This window comes from Eucyclogobius newberryi, unplaced genomic scaffold (assembly GCF_026437365.1).
Source record: "Eucyclogobius newberryi isolate DKJ021-1_F unplaced genomic scaffold, fEucNew1.0.hap1 SCAF_16, whole genome shotgun sequence".
In the NCBI taxonomy this organism is placed as follows: domain Eukaryota; kingdom Metazoa; phylum Chordata; class Actinopteri; order Gobiiformes; family Gobiidae; genus Eucyclogobius; species Eucyclogobius newberryi.
The window spans coordinates 27302929-27318219 of record NW_027315790.1 but is presented as its reverse complement, the minus strand read 5'-3'; the positions used below and the strand labels follow the sequence as shown (position 1 = coordinate 27318219).

General features: G+C 41.4%; 1 protein-coding gene across 1 annotated transcript in view; it reads left to right on the top strand.

Annotated features, from left to right (window-relative positions):
- The first annotated feature begins 313 nt into the window (after window positions 1-313).
- Window positions 314-15291, top strand: part of samd12 (sterile alpha motif domain containing 12) — an 89465-nt gene continuing 74487 nt past the window's right edge. Inside the window, exon 1 of the mRNA XM_072447236.1 lies at window positions 314-374. Coding sequence (XP_072303337.1) covers window positions 314-374 — 61 coding nt within the window. The remainder of the gene's footprint in view (window positions 375-15291) is intronic.

Sequence of the window (15291 nt, the reverse complement as noted above, 5' to 3'; positions counted from 1 at the left end):
TATTTACCGTGCCCGATGCGCAGACGCTCTAACGTGTCGCTGCGTGTGCGCGCGCGGCGGAGAAGCGACGCGTCCGCGGCAGTAACAGGTCCGATGAGGAGACGCGTCCAGCCGTGTGTCTTGATTGTGAATGGGGAACTCCTCCGTCCTCCTCCTCCGTCCTCCTCCTCCTCGGTGCGGACGACGCAGCGGGAGACGCGGTCGGTTTGAACGCGCGCGCGCGGATCGGCGTTTTACGCGTCGCGCAGCAGGTGGTGTCGCACGGGTCGGTGGTGATTTGTTGTTGTGGCGCGCGAGGGACGGAGCCGAGAGGATGCTGGGTCGGTCCCCGCACCTGATCGGGGGGATCCGGTGGGTGCAGGATCCGATGAGAGGTACGTTGGAGGAGGCGCGTGGGAGTCGCGTACGTGCCGCGTTTTAGCCGCGTCCCGAATGGAATGGGGCCAGGTCAGATTGTTGCTCCGCGCGTGGCCCAAACCCGTTCCTCCTGTTGTTGAGGAGGCGCGTGCGCTGCGGGGGTGAGCCAGAGGTCATTGACTGTGGAGTGAGTGACTGTGATGACGTGGAAGGAAGTTCATCGATTAATCACAACTAATCAATTGTTTGAATAAAAAATGTCGAGTACTTTTGTAATTGTAGGTGAGAAAACACATTTTGAAACATGATGTATTATTGCTGCAGAAAATATCCCAATAAATGATAATGAGATTATTAGTACTGACGTGGTGGATGTAAAGGAGGAGAATCCAAGCAAACTGTTTTCTAAGAACTGTATCGTTAATAAAACATGAAATACACACGATAAAAAGCACAAAAAACTCACTTATTTACAATTAATAATGAGTCATTTACTTTTTCGACTCTCTACAGTTCAATAATATATATATTTAAGAAAAGAATGAGGGATTACACCGGCATTTAAGGAAACGTTTTCCATAAGTGCAAAGAATCACACAATAAATATAAATATTGAGCCCCAAAAAATTGCATTTCGGCTTTTATTTATTGAGCAATAAGTCGATATCAGTTTATGGTGACAGACCTGTGAACACAGACTCCAAAACATGCAGCGTGTGAAGACAGGAGGTTTGGACTCGGAGTAAATAATCATAAATAAAAAAAATTGTAAATATACTCATCGGTTCTATCGGTTCTCAAGATATCTGGATTTCCAAATTAGCTCCAGATCTAAACTGAGCCTATGTCAGTGCTAAATGAGGCTGAAACGTGGTCTGAAATCACCAAATCAGGTCTAAACCATGAGCTAGTTCTAAATATTGATGAACAAAACATCAATAAAATGCTCTCTAAAGAAAACTCAAACTGCAAAGTGTCCCACGCACCACCAGCGACAGCCCGTTTACATCCAGCACCCACAGTTATCGCTTGAGCAGCAGAATAATTGATTACCAAAAGAATCATTTGTCGCAGTTATTCATTTTATCTTTATTTACAGCCTTTTCAGATGCTTCAAACTGAATTAGAACCACCTCAAATGCAGATTAGATTGAATTTGCAGGAGTTGTTGGCTAAATACCAACAATTATTCTTAGTAAAACTTGTAAACAAACCCTTTTTTTTAATGTATATTTTGTTTTTTATTTGACAGGACAGTGCAGTGTGAAATGGGAACGAGACGGGAATGACATGCAGCACATTGCGGAGAGCCGTATTCAAACTCACGATGCTGCAGCGGAAGAGTTTCTTTGAGAATGAACGTTTTAACTCCTTTATGTCCTTTTTACAAAACGAGTAAGATACATTATTATATACGGACAATATTCACAGATATACAGGATATACCGTCCGTAAAGTCGCTGGGTCTACGCCATCTTAAGCCTGCAGTCGCTGCAGCGCTTCAGATCCTGTTTCATCCGGAGCACGAGATTATTAAGTACGTTTTAGTCAAGCTCAGAATCAAAACCGTCACGTAACTGGCAAAACGATACGTATCATTCATATCGATACGTGAGCAAAAGTAACACTGAACTGACAATCAAACCAAATAGCAGTAGAACAACCCATTGAACACTGCTTAATATTATCTAACTTTAGTTTTGTCCAAAATAAATAAATATCGAAACCAATATATACTTTGATACTACTTTGATACTATACTTTCATCCCGATATATACAAGTATTAGTACAGGAAAAATCAGATACATAAATAGGGCAAAATGAGAAAATTGGACCTTTCCTAAATGTGATGTTAGCTTGAGCATTAGCATTAGCATAGCATAAACGGCCATTATTGTGTTTTGAAATCTCTAAAACAAAGAGTCTTTATTGCCTCATTTGTATTAAAACTGTGTATCAAACCTTTTCTTTAATCCAGTTTGTAACACGACACTACAACGTTTAGTATTTAGCATCTTAAAATCCCTTAACACAGCTGGAAATGATACGATTCCGTCCTAATCTATATATTGTAGACGTATAGTATACACGGGGTCGTTATTCTCTCGTTCTTTTCGTCTGCGGCTGTGACTTCTCCCTGACGCTGACATAAATCACAGTCGTATTGAATTTAACTTCGGCAGCTGAAACTTCCCAGACCTGCCCGACAAAAAAAAGATTAGATTATTCTGTGTCGGTTCTTTGCTTTGTTTGTGCCCTGTTCTTATGCCGCACAGAGTTTACCGTATTTTCTGGAGTATAAGTCGCACCGGCCAAAAAATGCATAATAGAGAAGGAAAAAACCCATATATAAGTCGCACCGGAGTATAAATCGCACCGGAGTATAAGTCGCACTGGAGTATAAGTCGCACCAGCCAAAAAATGCACAATAGAGAAGGAAAAAACCCATATATAAGTTGTACCGGAGTATAAGTCGCACCAGCCAAAAAATGCATAATAGAGAAGAAAAAAACATATATAAGTTGCACTGGAGCATGAAATGCGGTTGCAAGTGTGAAAATAACAAATAATATCACATATGAGTCGCTCCGGAGTATAAGTATATAAGTATAAATATAAGTATAAGTCGCACCCCGGCCAAAACTATGAAAAAAGGTGCGACTTATAGTCCGGAAAATACGGTAATTTGTACTGATTCCTGAAGCCCGAATAATGTGAATTTGCTGTGGTCTATTTGTGTCGTTGTCGTTGCTTATGAAGTGCAAATTTAATCTCCTATTATTGGAGTTTAATGATTCGAGTAGATTGAACCAGATTGGGTGGAAAAAAACGTTGATTTATTGAAGCATTAATAACGTATCTGCCACAAGAGACAAGAAACGAGTCATAATTAAGTCAAGACTCGTCTACAACATCAATATCTTCATCCTCGAGCTGCGTTCAAATTCAATTATACATTACGTTTTCCAGGAAAAACGTCTGCGATTCGATTAGAGTGGTTCTGCCGCCAACCAAAAGCTTTTTGTGGGACGTAAAGCTCGCTCTTCCCTCCTGCATTTTTCAGTGAATCCTCCAACGTTTCAGAACAAGTCTCGGTGATATTTGCACAACTTTGGACGTGATGAAACGCGTGGATGTCGTGTACTGCCTCGGCACAAAATGGCAGACATTTGATTATTCCGGACAAATAACACGTATGTTTGAGTAACGCACCGTGGATGTTTGTTATATGAGATTACGTGAAAGTTTAGTTGTTTAATGTTCTTTTGAAATGTATGATTGAGCGGTCACGTGTGCGCAGGGATGTCACGATATGAAATGTTAGTTTTGAAATTATTGTGGGGGAAAAATAATCACGATTTAATGATTATTCACGATTATTGAGACTGTTTTCTTTCATTCCCGTGGCAGAAATACACGTTCTGAAAGACAAAATAAAGATAAAATAAAGTTCTGTACATTTAAGTCTATTTTTTGGCTGTATATTGAGCAAAAAATACTGAATTATGCTTCTAAAACTGTCATGATTATTATTTTTTGGTTCTTATGATTATATTGTGACCAGAATAATCACGATGATCGATTATTCTACTGTAATAATCGTGACATCCGTACTTTGGATGTAAAAATGATCAAATCTTACCGTATGACATCATCTGACGGTAACAGAATAGTTGAAGAGCAATATTTTTCCTTTTTCGAATGCCATAACACACGTATAGTGCTATTGCCACTGAATTTAAAAGTGTTTAATATCCATAATTTATTCATGGCGAAGTGAAGGATTATGGTCTGTGGTTATCTCTGTTTTTTAGCTGCTGCTGCAACAAAACAAAGTCATTAAACAAAGACGCTTCAACATCCTGCCATCCCTCCCTTTATCTCTCTCTTTCTCCCTCCCTTTATCTCTCTCTTTCTCTCCCTTTATCTCTCTCTTTCTCCCTCCCTTTATCCCTCTCTTTCTTTCTCCCTTTATCTCTCTCTTTCTCCCTCCCTTTATCCCTCTCTTTCTTTCTCCCTTTATCTCTCTCTTTCTCCCTCCCTTTATCCCTCTCTTTCTTTCTCCCTTTATCTCTCTCTTTCTCTCTTCCTTTATCTCTCTCTTTCTTCCTCCCTTTATCTCTCTCTTTCTCCCTCCCTTTATCTCTCTCTTTCTCCCTCCCTTTATCTCTCTCTTTCTCTCTCCCTTTATCTCTCTCTTTCTCCCTCCCTTTATCTCTCTCTTTCTCCCTCCCTTTATCCCTCTCTTTCTCCCTCCCTTTATCTCTCTCTTTCTCCCTCCCTTTATCTCTCTCTTTCTCCCTCCCTTTCTCTCTCTCTTTCTCTCTCCCTTTATCTCTCTCTTTCTTTCTCCCTTTGTCTCTCTTTCTCTCTCCCTTTATCTCTCCCTTTCTCCCTCCCTTTATCTCTCTCTTTCTCTCTCCCTTTATCTCTCTCTTTCTCCCTCCCTTTATCTTTCTCTCTCTCTTTCCCTTTATCTCTCTCTTTCTCCCTCCCTTTATATCTCTCTTTCTCCCTCCCTTTATCTCTCTCTTTCTCCCTCCCTTTATCTTTCTCTCTCTCTTTCCCTTTATCTCTCTCTTTCTCCCTCCCTTTATATCTCTCTTTCTCTCTCCCTTTCTCTCTCTCTTTCTCCCTCCCTTTATATCTCTCTTTCTCCCTCCCTTTATCCCTCTCTTTCTCCCTCCCTTTATCTCTCTCTTTTTCCCTCCCTTTATCTCTCTCTTTCTCTCTCCCTTTATCTCTCTCTTTCTCCCTCCCTTTATCTCTCTCTTTCTCCCTCCCTTTATATCTCTTTCTCCCTCCCTTTATCTCTCTCTTTTTCCCTCCCTTTATCTCTCTCTTTCTCCCTCCCTTTATATCTCTCTTTCTCCCTCCCTTTATCTCTCTCTTTCTCCCTCCCTTTATCTTTCTCTCTCTCTTTCCCTTTATCTCTCTCTTTCTCCCTCCCTTTATATCTCTCTTTCTCTCTCCCTTTCTCTCTCTCTTTCTCCCTCCCTTTATATCTCTCTTTCTCTCTCCCTTTATCTCTCTCTTTCTCTCTCCCTTTATCTCTCTCTTTCTCCCTCCCTTTATCTCTCTCTTTCTCCCTCCCTTTATCTCTCTCTTTCTCCCTCCCTTTAGCTCTCTCTTTTTCCCTCCCTTTATCTCTCTCTTTCTCCCTCCCTTTATCTCTCTCTTTCTCTCTCCCTTTATCTCTCTCTTTCTCTCTCCCTTTATCTCTCTCTTTTTCTCTCCTTTTATCTCTCTCTTTCTCCCTCCCTTTATCTCTCTCTTTTTCCCTCCCTTTATCTCTCTCTTTCTCTCTCCCTTTATCCCTCTCTTTCTCCCTCCCTTTATCTCTCTCTTTTCCCCTCCCTTTATCGCTCTCTTTCTCTCTCCCTTTATCCCTCTCTTTCTCTCTCCTTTTATCTCTCTCTTTCTCCCTCCCTTTATCTCTCTCTTTCTCCCTCCCTTTATCTCTCTCTTTCTCTCTCCCTTTATCTCTCTCTTTCTCTCTCCCTTTATCTCTCTCTTTTTCTCTCCTTTTATCTCTCTCTTTCTCCCTCCCTTTATCTCTCTCTTTTTCCCTCCCTTTATCCCTCTCTTTCTCCCTCCCTTTATCTCTCTCTTTTCCCCTCCCTTTATCGCTCTCTTTCTCTCTCCCTTTATCCCTCCCTTTATCTCTCTCTTTCTCCCTCCCTTTCTCTCTCGCTTTCTCTCTCCCTTTATCCCTCTCTCTTTTTCTCTCCTTTTATCTCTCTTTCACTTCCTCTTTTTCTCTTTTTTTTAACGGTATAGCGTAAAACACATAGTTTGAAGTCGTACGACTACAGAAGAAGTACGACTACAGAAGACGTAGGACTACAGGAGAAGTACGACTACAGAAGAAGTACGACTACAGGAGACATAGGACTACAGAAGACGTAGGACTACAGGAGAAGTACGACTACAGGAGACGTAGGACTACGGAAGACGTAGGACTACAGAAGACGTAGGACTACAGAAGACGTAGGACTACAGGAGACGTAGGACTACGGAAGACTAGAACTTCAGACCTGGTCCTGTGGGCGTTAGTTACAGATATAGTCCCAGTTAAATCCCAGTTTAGTCCCAATTTTAAAAAACGGGTGTTTGGGCAACGTGACCGCAGTCTAAGACCAATCAGAAACTGTCCAAGAAAGATCTCATTTTGTTCCAGGATCCATATTCGTTTGATTGAATATCCAGTTGTGACAGAGGTTCTAGTGTTGATTAGTTTCTGTGCTTTGTCTCTTGTTATAACCCCAGTCGCTGCTTTAGTGATGTCTCTTCTATGACCTCCATCTTCCCCCGTCACATGTTCTGGAGTCTCTGTTTACCCCGGTGGCTCCGGCTGCTCACTTCACTCCTCATCGTCCCACTTTCACCCTTCTCCTTCCCACTCTCCCATTCACAAAACATAATCCCGCCCCTCGATCGAGTCACCTCCGAGCACCTTTACGGGGGAGAAAACGGGATTACACAGTCGTTAACGGCTTTAACGGCGCCTCAGAAATGGGATTACGGGGACATGGGACGCAAGGGGGATGAGATGGCGCCGTTACACAAGAGTTGCTCGGGCGGCCCAGGGGCCACGCTTGACGTCCCACCAGGCTGATGTATGGTGATGGGAGCAGAGAGTAAAAATAGCAGCGTGCATTATTCTTCACGCGGCGCTAAAGATAGTCTGATGGTGGCACACGAGCGCCTACGGGACTCGCGGGAGCAGTTATGTCGACGTTACTTTTGATAAATACATGAATAAACGATATTAATGGAAACCTAAGGCGCAAATGGAAGCAAAACCAATCATTTCATCAACACGTTTCCTTAGATACAGTTGGCAACGCGTCACATTGGGTAAAAACTCGCAGTCGAATCAATAGGAAACGCAACTTTTCCAGTTCCTTCAGACGTTTTCGGGTAAATTATGTGTATTTTAACCACGGACTATAAGTTTTGGCCTGGGTGTGACTTATTCTTATATTTATACTTAATACTCTCTCTCCCTGCACAGAGGAGCTCCATAAACCTGGGCCATTAGGTCTGAGCGCTCAGTCAGAAATCTGTCAGAGGAATCCTCCCGTCCTCCCAGAGACAGAAGTGACTGAAGGACACGTCAAGGACAAACTTCCACCTGCAAAACACACAAGTCACAACAACGGTTACTTCAGTTTGTTTTGGACGTCTTTAGTTCATCAAGATAAACATAATATAACGTTGTCGGTTTGTGTAAAATGTTCATAAAATCCTTGAGAAATCGTATGTTTATCTCAAAAGGTGGATTGATTGATTGATTGATTGATTGATTAATTGAATGAATGAATGACTATTATGTCCATGATGCTCAAGCTATATTTTATTAATCCATAAAAAAATTGCTAGATTTCCCAGTAAATGTCTGTTTTGAAGTTGAAATATCACACCAGAATCAGAAATATCAATTGATTTGCTTATTTGAAAGATTACGCAGCAAGTTTGTGTCATTTTTGCAGTCTTTAAAAACAACTACTTCCATTGTATACATTTGTTGCTATACCTCCTCTCTTTAAGTTGAGTGTTTTGCTCAATAGAAGTTCCTCAAACACCTGAACTCTGTCATCTCAAAGAAGTAAAAAGCAGAACACAAACACCGTCTTTTCCCCCGTCAGCACGTCGTGAATCCCGTTTAGCGCCTCGGAATGCAAATGGTGAATTAGCGCTGGTTTAATGTAATCTGCATATGCATGGCTCACCTGCTCTCCCGTCTATTAACTCTCATTTTTTCCAAAGCCCCCGACGCCGTGCAGCTGCCGCCGTCCCACCGCCTCCATATGTCTTTGTAAACCCATAAAAAACCCGTTCAGACCTCTGCATCTGTCAAGTCGAGGCGTCGCTTTACGCTAATGTTCCGCCGTCGCTCTTTACCGTGCCCAAAAACGCTGAACCCGCGACACTCGAGAGCCTCCTCCTCTCAACCACGCCTGCAAATCTGTTCCGTGAGTGGAATCGGAGCCGGTTCAAGTACTCGGGATGTATTTACTCAGCTAAAAGTGTGTCTTACTTTGGTGCAAATATATCTCTTTGTTGGCGTCATCTCTAATTGTGTTTATAAAAGTTACACTCGGAGTAAAAACGCTGCACGAGATGTCGCAGTCAAATTAAAATGGACTTAATTATCAAATCGTAGTTCTGCAAAACATGTTCTGGAATTTAGGATTCTTGGTTTATTAGGTTTGGAAATACATGGGTGTTTTTCAGTTCATATTTCAGTCGTCAATGTTAAAACTTCTGGACGTGTTTACAATGTGTACTTAGAACAGAATCCTACTTTTTAAACACATATGGCAATCGCAAAGCTGTAATCTCACTACTGTTACTTGATATGGTTTAAACTGTTATGTATAATGTAATACTTCTGCAATAACTTTTAATAAGTCAGCTTTTTCATCACTTACTAAAACTGATGCTACGTATTTATGTACAATGATTAAAATAATTCTTTCTACTCTGCTCTTGTTACTATGTTCTCCGGTTATACCACATACCATAACACACAAACACAAAAAATACAAAAATCTAACATGGTTTGACATGACATGGTAAAACTAATGAACTGAAAAAGAAAATAGCTCTTGCCTAAAAACTGCAAGAAGCCCAGTGTTTGATCCAAAACAGGATCAAAGGTTGGAGGGGGAACCATTTTCCGAAGAAGAAAAAAAAAGGCCCTCCGGTATTGTTTTTAGAACCTTTTTGTTGGAACATTACCATGGCCAAACTTCTGTCCCACCATTAATAATGTGAAAGTGCGGGGGGGTTCCGGGGTTATGCTGTGCTCATATTATGGATTCGCCCCCCTAAATAATATTTATCTTTATCCAATTAATTTCATATTGCCCTGTTTTAACTCTAAAGATAATATAATCCAACAAACAAATTATATGCGTACAGGGTCATATTTTTACCACTCGTTTTCCTAGGGTAATTAGGCTCATATGTTTTGAGGAGTTTTATGTGTATTTATAGTTTTTTCCTTTATGTACAATTATTACTCCTGTTACCTAGAGCAAACTCTGAAATAAATGATCTTGATTCAATGATCATGCTTAAAGACAATTGCATACAAGACACGTGGGACGAGATGCAAGACCGTGTCCACGAGAACGAGACGACAAGATTTTGACATGATTTTAAATAAATAAATTGTGTGGTTCAGCTCACAATTGAAATATAGTTTGATTTATTTCATGTCATATTCTTGCCGTCATTGTTGCACTGCTTTTTGGAGCTAGAAACATCTCTCGAGCTCATTCTACATCTTACAACACGATATCTTGTGTATCTTTGTCAAGAAAAGAAACTAGCCACAGCTCTGTCCTTGTCCGACCAGCAAACACATTAAACCCACGAACAGAACATGTTTGGCACATTTCCTTGTCGATCAAAGCTGGTTTTCACTTTCTCTTTCTGTCCCATGTGGCTTTGCTGTGTGAAAAGAGCTGTCCTTGGTGCTGATCTCTGCCCCTCGTTGGCCGGGGTTCAAATCTCTTCATTCTGATTGGTCGGTCAGATGTTCTGGAACCTGTGACTGACAAAAAGCTGCTGATTTTAGACACGATTCGACACAATTGGTTTTTTATTTAATTTTTTCCAAACAAATAGAGCAGATCACAAATAGAACAAAACACAAAACGACCAGAGAGTACAGAACATAAGAAAAACACAAGTAGTAGTAATACAAACAAAATCACGGCATATTTAAATGAAAATAATAGTCCTGTTTGGTCTAAATGTGGATGATTTTCACAAGTTTAATAAAAGCAAAAGGCAACTTATAAGGAGAAGTGAGCGTTTTGTTTCGCAGCGTATGGTTAAAAGTGCATTGCGGAGCTTTTTAGTGGAGGACATGCCACCTGCGTTTCCATGGAGATGCTCTGTCTTTGCTTTTTCCACAGTACGGCTTTAAACGCAGCAATCCTGCATTTATTCACTGCATTTATCATTACAAGTATTTTTACTCTTCAGACGTATGTTGAGAAACGTGCGTTCTCACTGTGAGCACGGGTCGCCTCTCCGCAGATCTGACCTGTCGGTTCGCCTGGTGCTGCCACCCTCATGTCGCTGTGGAGATAACGCAATTTAATGCCACAGTATATTTGCGATTTGTGTATAAAACGTGGGATTCTGTTCCAAAAGCCCAGTTCAAACACGCCCGGGAGCATGAACGTTTGAGGAAAGTACATAACATAACAGTACATTTTGTTATTATACCTTGGTTATTGTCTTTCCACGGCGATATATTGCGCCACCCTAATCTACGCCAGGAAAGTTAGACAATATTCGCCTTTAAATGGAAAGCACTGGCCATAAACCAGACGTAAAACTCTGTCATTAGCGATCGGGAGGCTGCAGAGCTAATTATAACGCGCACATCCACTAACGTCTGGAGCTTTTGCTTTGTAGCGTCTCATTACCGTGCAACTCTCACACGGGCGCCGTGTTTGTTATCTTTTATTCTGTGCGTCACCGCGCAGCTAAATGCGATCGGTAACGTGGCTGTAAAAGGAAGACGCAATTTCATAGACGAGTATTTGTGTGTTTGTATGTGCAATGTGTCTAAACAAGACGGTTCAGCAGACGGTTGCTGCTTTATATTCAGTGTTGAATTATAATTGGGTACAAACGCTTTGTTTATCATATTGTCAATGTAATATTTAGTTGGTGACATCCTATTTGTGAAAAAATATATTTCTAAATCTGTCTCTAAATCGATTGCCTATTCAATGTCATTACAAAGGGACAATTGGCAGATTTTGTGTAGTAAATGTTAGTGTGTGTTATATTTCTGTGCTGATTTGTGTAGAACGTCTGTTTTATACTGTATCGTCCCGTTTGCTTCCGGCATTTGACTCGTGTCCAGAATTTACGCTTGGAGGATTTTGCACTATTGTGAAAATGATTAAAAAGAAAAAACACCACTATTTTTTTTATCCTTTCTGGCTTCATTTTATTTGTTCTTATTAAAACAAATAAAACATCTTGCGACAGAAACAATGCAGACTTTTAAACACTGCCATTTCAAGTGCCTATGACTGATCTGAAGACGCACTGAACTCAAATGCAGTTAACAATTATAAAAAAATGTATCCCAGAATAGCACTTTTTTTTTTCACACTAGGAAAATACCCAGCAAACACCGGGCCAAAACTTATCTAATGTCACAATTCACAATAAAAATATATGAAAGCACCTTTATTTTGTTGAATCAATGTTTTGGATGTTTAGATTATGCATTTACTTTGACTGGAATGAGTTTGTGATGTCACTTCCTGTCATTTTCTACAGATCTTTTTCCACATTTCTCCACAAATACTTACTCGATTGGGCTAAAACTATAACTTATATGTACAACAGGTTTAAATACACCAAATAATGTCAAAATTAGAAAAGCGTAAAACCCTTGTCATGGGCACTTTAACTCAGAATATACAGTCTAATTCATGCTTCGTTTGCGGACAGAGTATTGGCCGTAGACTTCTTGATTAAAAGCCAGATCTGATCATTACAGACGATCATAAATTCACTTATGCCTATGCCCTTACATAGGTGAACTTTTAAAGCCGACTGTAAGAGTGACGAGCTCTGGACTTTATAATAAACGCTATTTATAAGCCCAAAACAGCGCTCTTTCTTGCCTTTATTACCTGAACAGAGGGAGCAATCGTCTCTTTATCAAATATTTATAGCTGCGATGTGGCTCTAAATTAAGCCATCGTTTTCATCATCACACTTTTCCCTGTGACTTTGAAGCGGAAACAGCCTGACGCTCCATTCCTTTTCTATATTTAGCTCAGGTGTTTGGTTTTTTGTTTCCTGCGCGTGTTAAACTAGGTCATTCTTGTCCGTCTTTCTCCGACAGGTTCGATCTTTCCCTCGCGTTCCGTCGAAACGTATTCAAACGGCTTCTGCCTTTGATCGGACGTTCAAAGTGGAGCGGCGCCGGGCTGCGGGGGGCGTGAAGGAGGCGAGTGAAGCTCCAACACGCTTAACTTTAGAGAGAGGAAGACGTCGAGGGCAAATTAGAGCCTGAGTCACGGCCCCGGTGTCGCCAGAGCACGGCCCTGTTCACATAATCGTGTCAGGACGGATCACAAACTCGTATTTCTCATTTCTCTGCCTTTTTATTTCTTATGGTTTGCGTTAGGGTTGCGTAATATGTCGGCTGCGTTTGTTATAGTCTGTCCTCTGTAAAGAACATATCCTGTCTCTGTATCAAAGAGACTTAATGCGTCTTTATTTTATAGTTTATTAGATCATATTTCAGTTTCCTGGACGTGTTTACCGTGTGCCTACTTTTTCGATGTAAATTTCAAATCTATTCGTAAACATTACCTTAAAATCGCTATTGTATTTGTATTTTTTTCCACAATGTCAGAATTTGCTCTTGCTGTTCTTCTGTTTAGTGATGCTGTAAGATTTTCCTGGTTTGTTTCAGTTTTTTTAGACCTAATAACATTATTTCAGATGTCTTACTGGTTTTGTTTTTATGATTTTCAATTCCTTTGTATTGTATCTTATGATCATAAACATGTAAAAAAAAATCTAGACTCTGCTCTAAACCACATGCTTTTACTGACGATTGCCTGTAAACCTCTCGATTCAAACCCCGAGCTGATCGTCGACGATTTGAAATGATTGGCTCAAAATGTGTTCCTGATTTTTACCCGATTCCATTCTAATTCGCTGAAACATTTTGTCGTGGATTTGCCTCGCTTTCGTTGCCACTTCGGCCTCAGTCTCGTGCTGGTTTCGATCTCCTTTGAGTCCCGTGCGGTCGTCGTGGCCCCGCATCGTCCGATCCTTTCCTCGTGCGGAAGTTGGCGCCGCTCGAGTCATCGCCTCCAAACCCTGAGGACGTTTGACAGAGCTGCAGATGCCACGTCACGCTTAGAGACGCTCCACTCGTCTGCCTCCGATTATGTAACTCACCCTAACCTGGAACCACTCCTGCCACACCATTCAGATAAATAACACGGACGAAAATGTCATGGAATTCAACATAAACTAATGCTATTCCTTAACACACAGAGAACACAATTCAACTTAGAATATGAAACGATACAGAAACGTCAGACTTTTGTGTAGCATGCATGGGAGAAACCGTCGGGCCGGGTCGCCAAGGCTGTTGTAAGTAGCCTTGGCGTCGTGAGACCAGCTCCATGGTCTCACAACGTTTTTTCTCATGCAGGTTGGTTTTATTACAAATTATAAAATAGGCGGGTGACATTCTCATTGGTCAGCTTCACATCAAGGCACTTGTCTTTTTCAACAGTTGGTATTTTCCTTAGAGATAAGAGTGGGTAATGTTTACCTAACTCCCCTGGGGCTGTTACACCCCCTCCCTAGGATAAACATTCCTCTGGCCCATCTTTACGATACCTTCACAAATGCAGTTTGTCACATGCCGTTTTTCTCTTAGACTAATGATGCAGATAATATTCAAATATCGTCATATCACTATTATGCAGATAAAATACATCACAGAAATATAATCATATATTTACATTTTATCACAGAAACGAGTGCGAAGAATCGTCAAATGAGCCGCCGCCGCCGGGGTTAGAAATAAGACGGTTAAAACATCTTTCAAATGAGCGATGAGTTGCTTTGATTATTTTTCATTTGCAGACATTATGAACATTGCAATGTCTTTTTTCTCTCCCGCAGCTTTAGCCTTAAAACGACGCTTTAGTTAAGATGCTGAACCATAACCAGGACGTTTAATCAACCGTAAAATCGGACAATTTAAGGAGACATCACGGCCGCTGCGTGAATTATAATACAAGGGGCTGCGTCACGGTTCATTCCGGGTAAACGTGCTGTATCCAACTTACTGCTCAGGCGCCTGAACATCCCCAACATCTTGTCTCAAATTCGACGAAATAATAAATGCCTTTGACAGACTGTGAAAAAGCGTCTTGAAGCACACACTTTTTGGAGTCTTTTCGGGCTTTTTGGACGTGAGACGGATGAGACGTTTGGCGGAGCTGGCAGCGTTTCCTGTTTGTGCGCCCCGGAGGGGGGAAAACAAGCCAAAACCACGTCTTTATCTGTCTCGCTGAAGGACGAGCTCAAAGACCGCGGGGCCCCGGGAGCGGCACAATTAGCAGCTGCCGTATCTGCGATCACCAGCACTCGTCTTAAAGGTGCACCGCGTAACCTTTCTGGAGGCGGATCCAGCAAATACTTGTTTGTTTGCAACTTAGTTTGAATTTTGAACTCATTTTTTCTCTCCCGTGGTCGAAAAGGAGTGAGTTTAGGCCCTTTAAAGTCACCCCCATTGACTTTAAAGAGCCTGAACACAACTGTTTGCATGTAATCAAGTCAAATATGTTGTGTAAAAGCATCTATCCGGGTGAAAATGAGACCAAAACATCTAATTATAGCGTTTTATTCTCCTCAAAGCGGGACGTGCGCTGTTAGCATGCTAATGTTTCCTAGCGTCTGGGCTCAGAGTCGTGAAAAGCACTTTGGAATCTCATCTCGTGCGGAGTTTCTCATGAATTTGCTCTTGTTTTTCACCATTTTAAGACGGTTAAACGCACATTTAGCAAATCAATTCTGTTTTATTTCGTCTGTGGTGCTGATATTTCATTTTAATTCACTCTATTTGCTCTGCTCGACCGACATCGGCTCCTGGACCTCTGCTCTGGCACAGACTAGTGGCTGCTGGAGGTATTAGAAGTCGCTTAACAGAAGTATTCAATAGTTCACGGTTATTCTCCACAATGATTACATTTCCCTCACCGTTATTGTCTTAAATATTCCCTTCTTTGCCCTGCTGTCTTCATCTAAAGAGACGTGTCCTCATTCGTCTCCGGGCCCCGTCTCCGTCTCCGTCTCCGTCTCCCGGCTCTTTAAAGATGAAGAGCGTCACTATCTCGGGGCCAGGC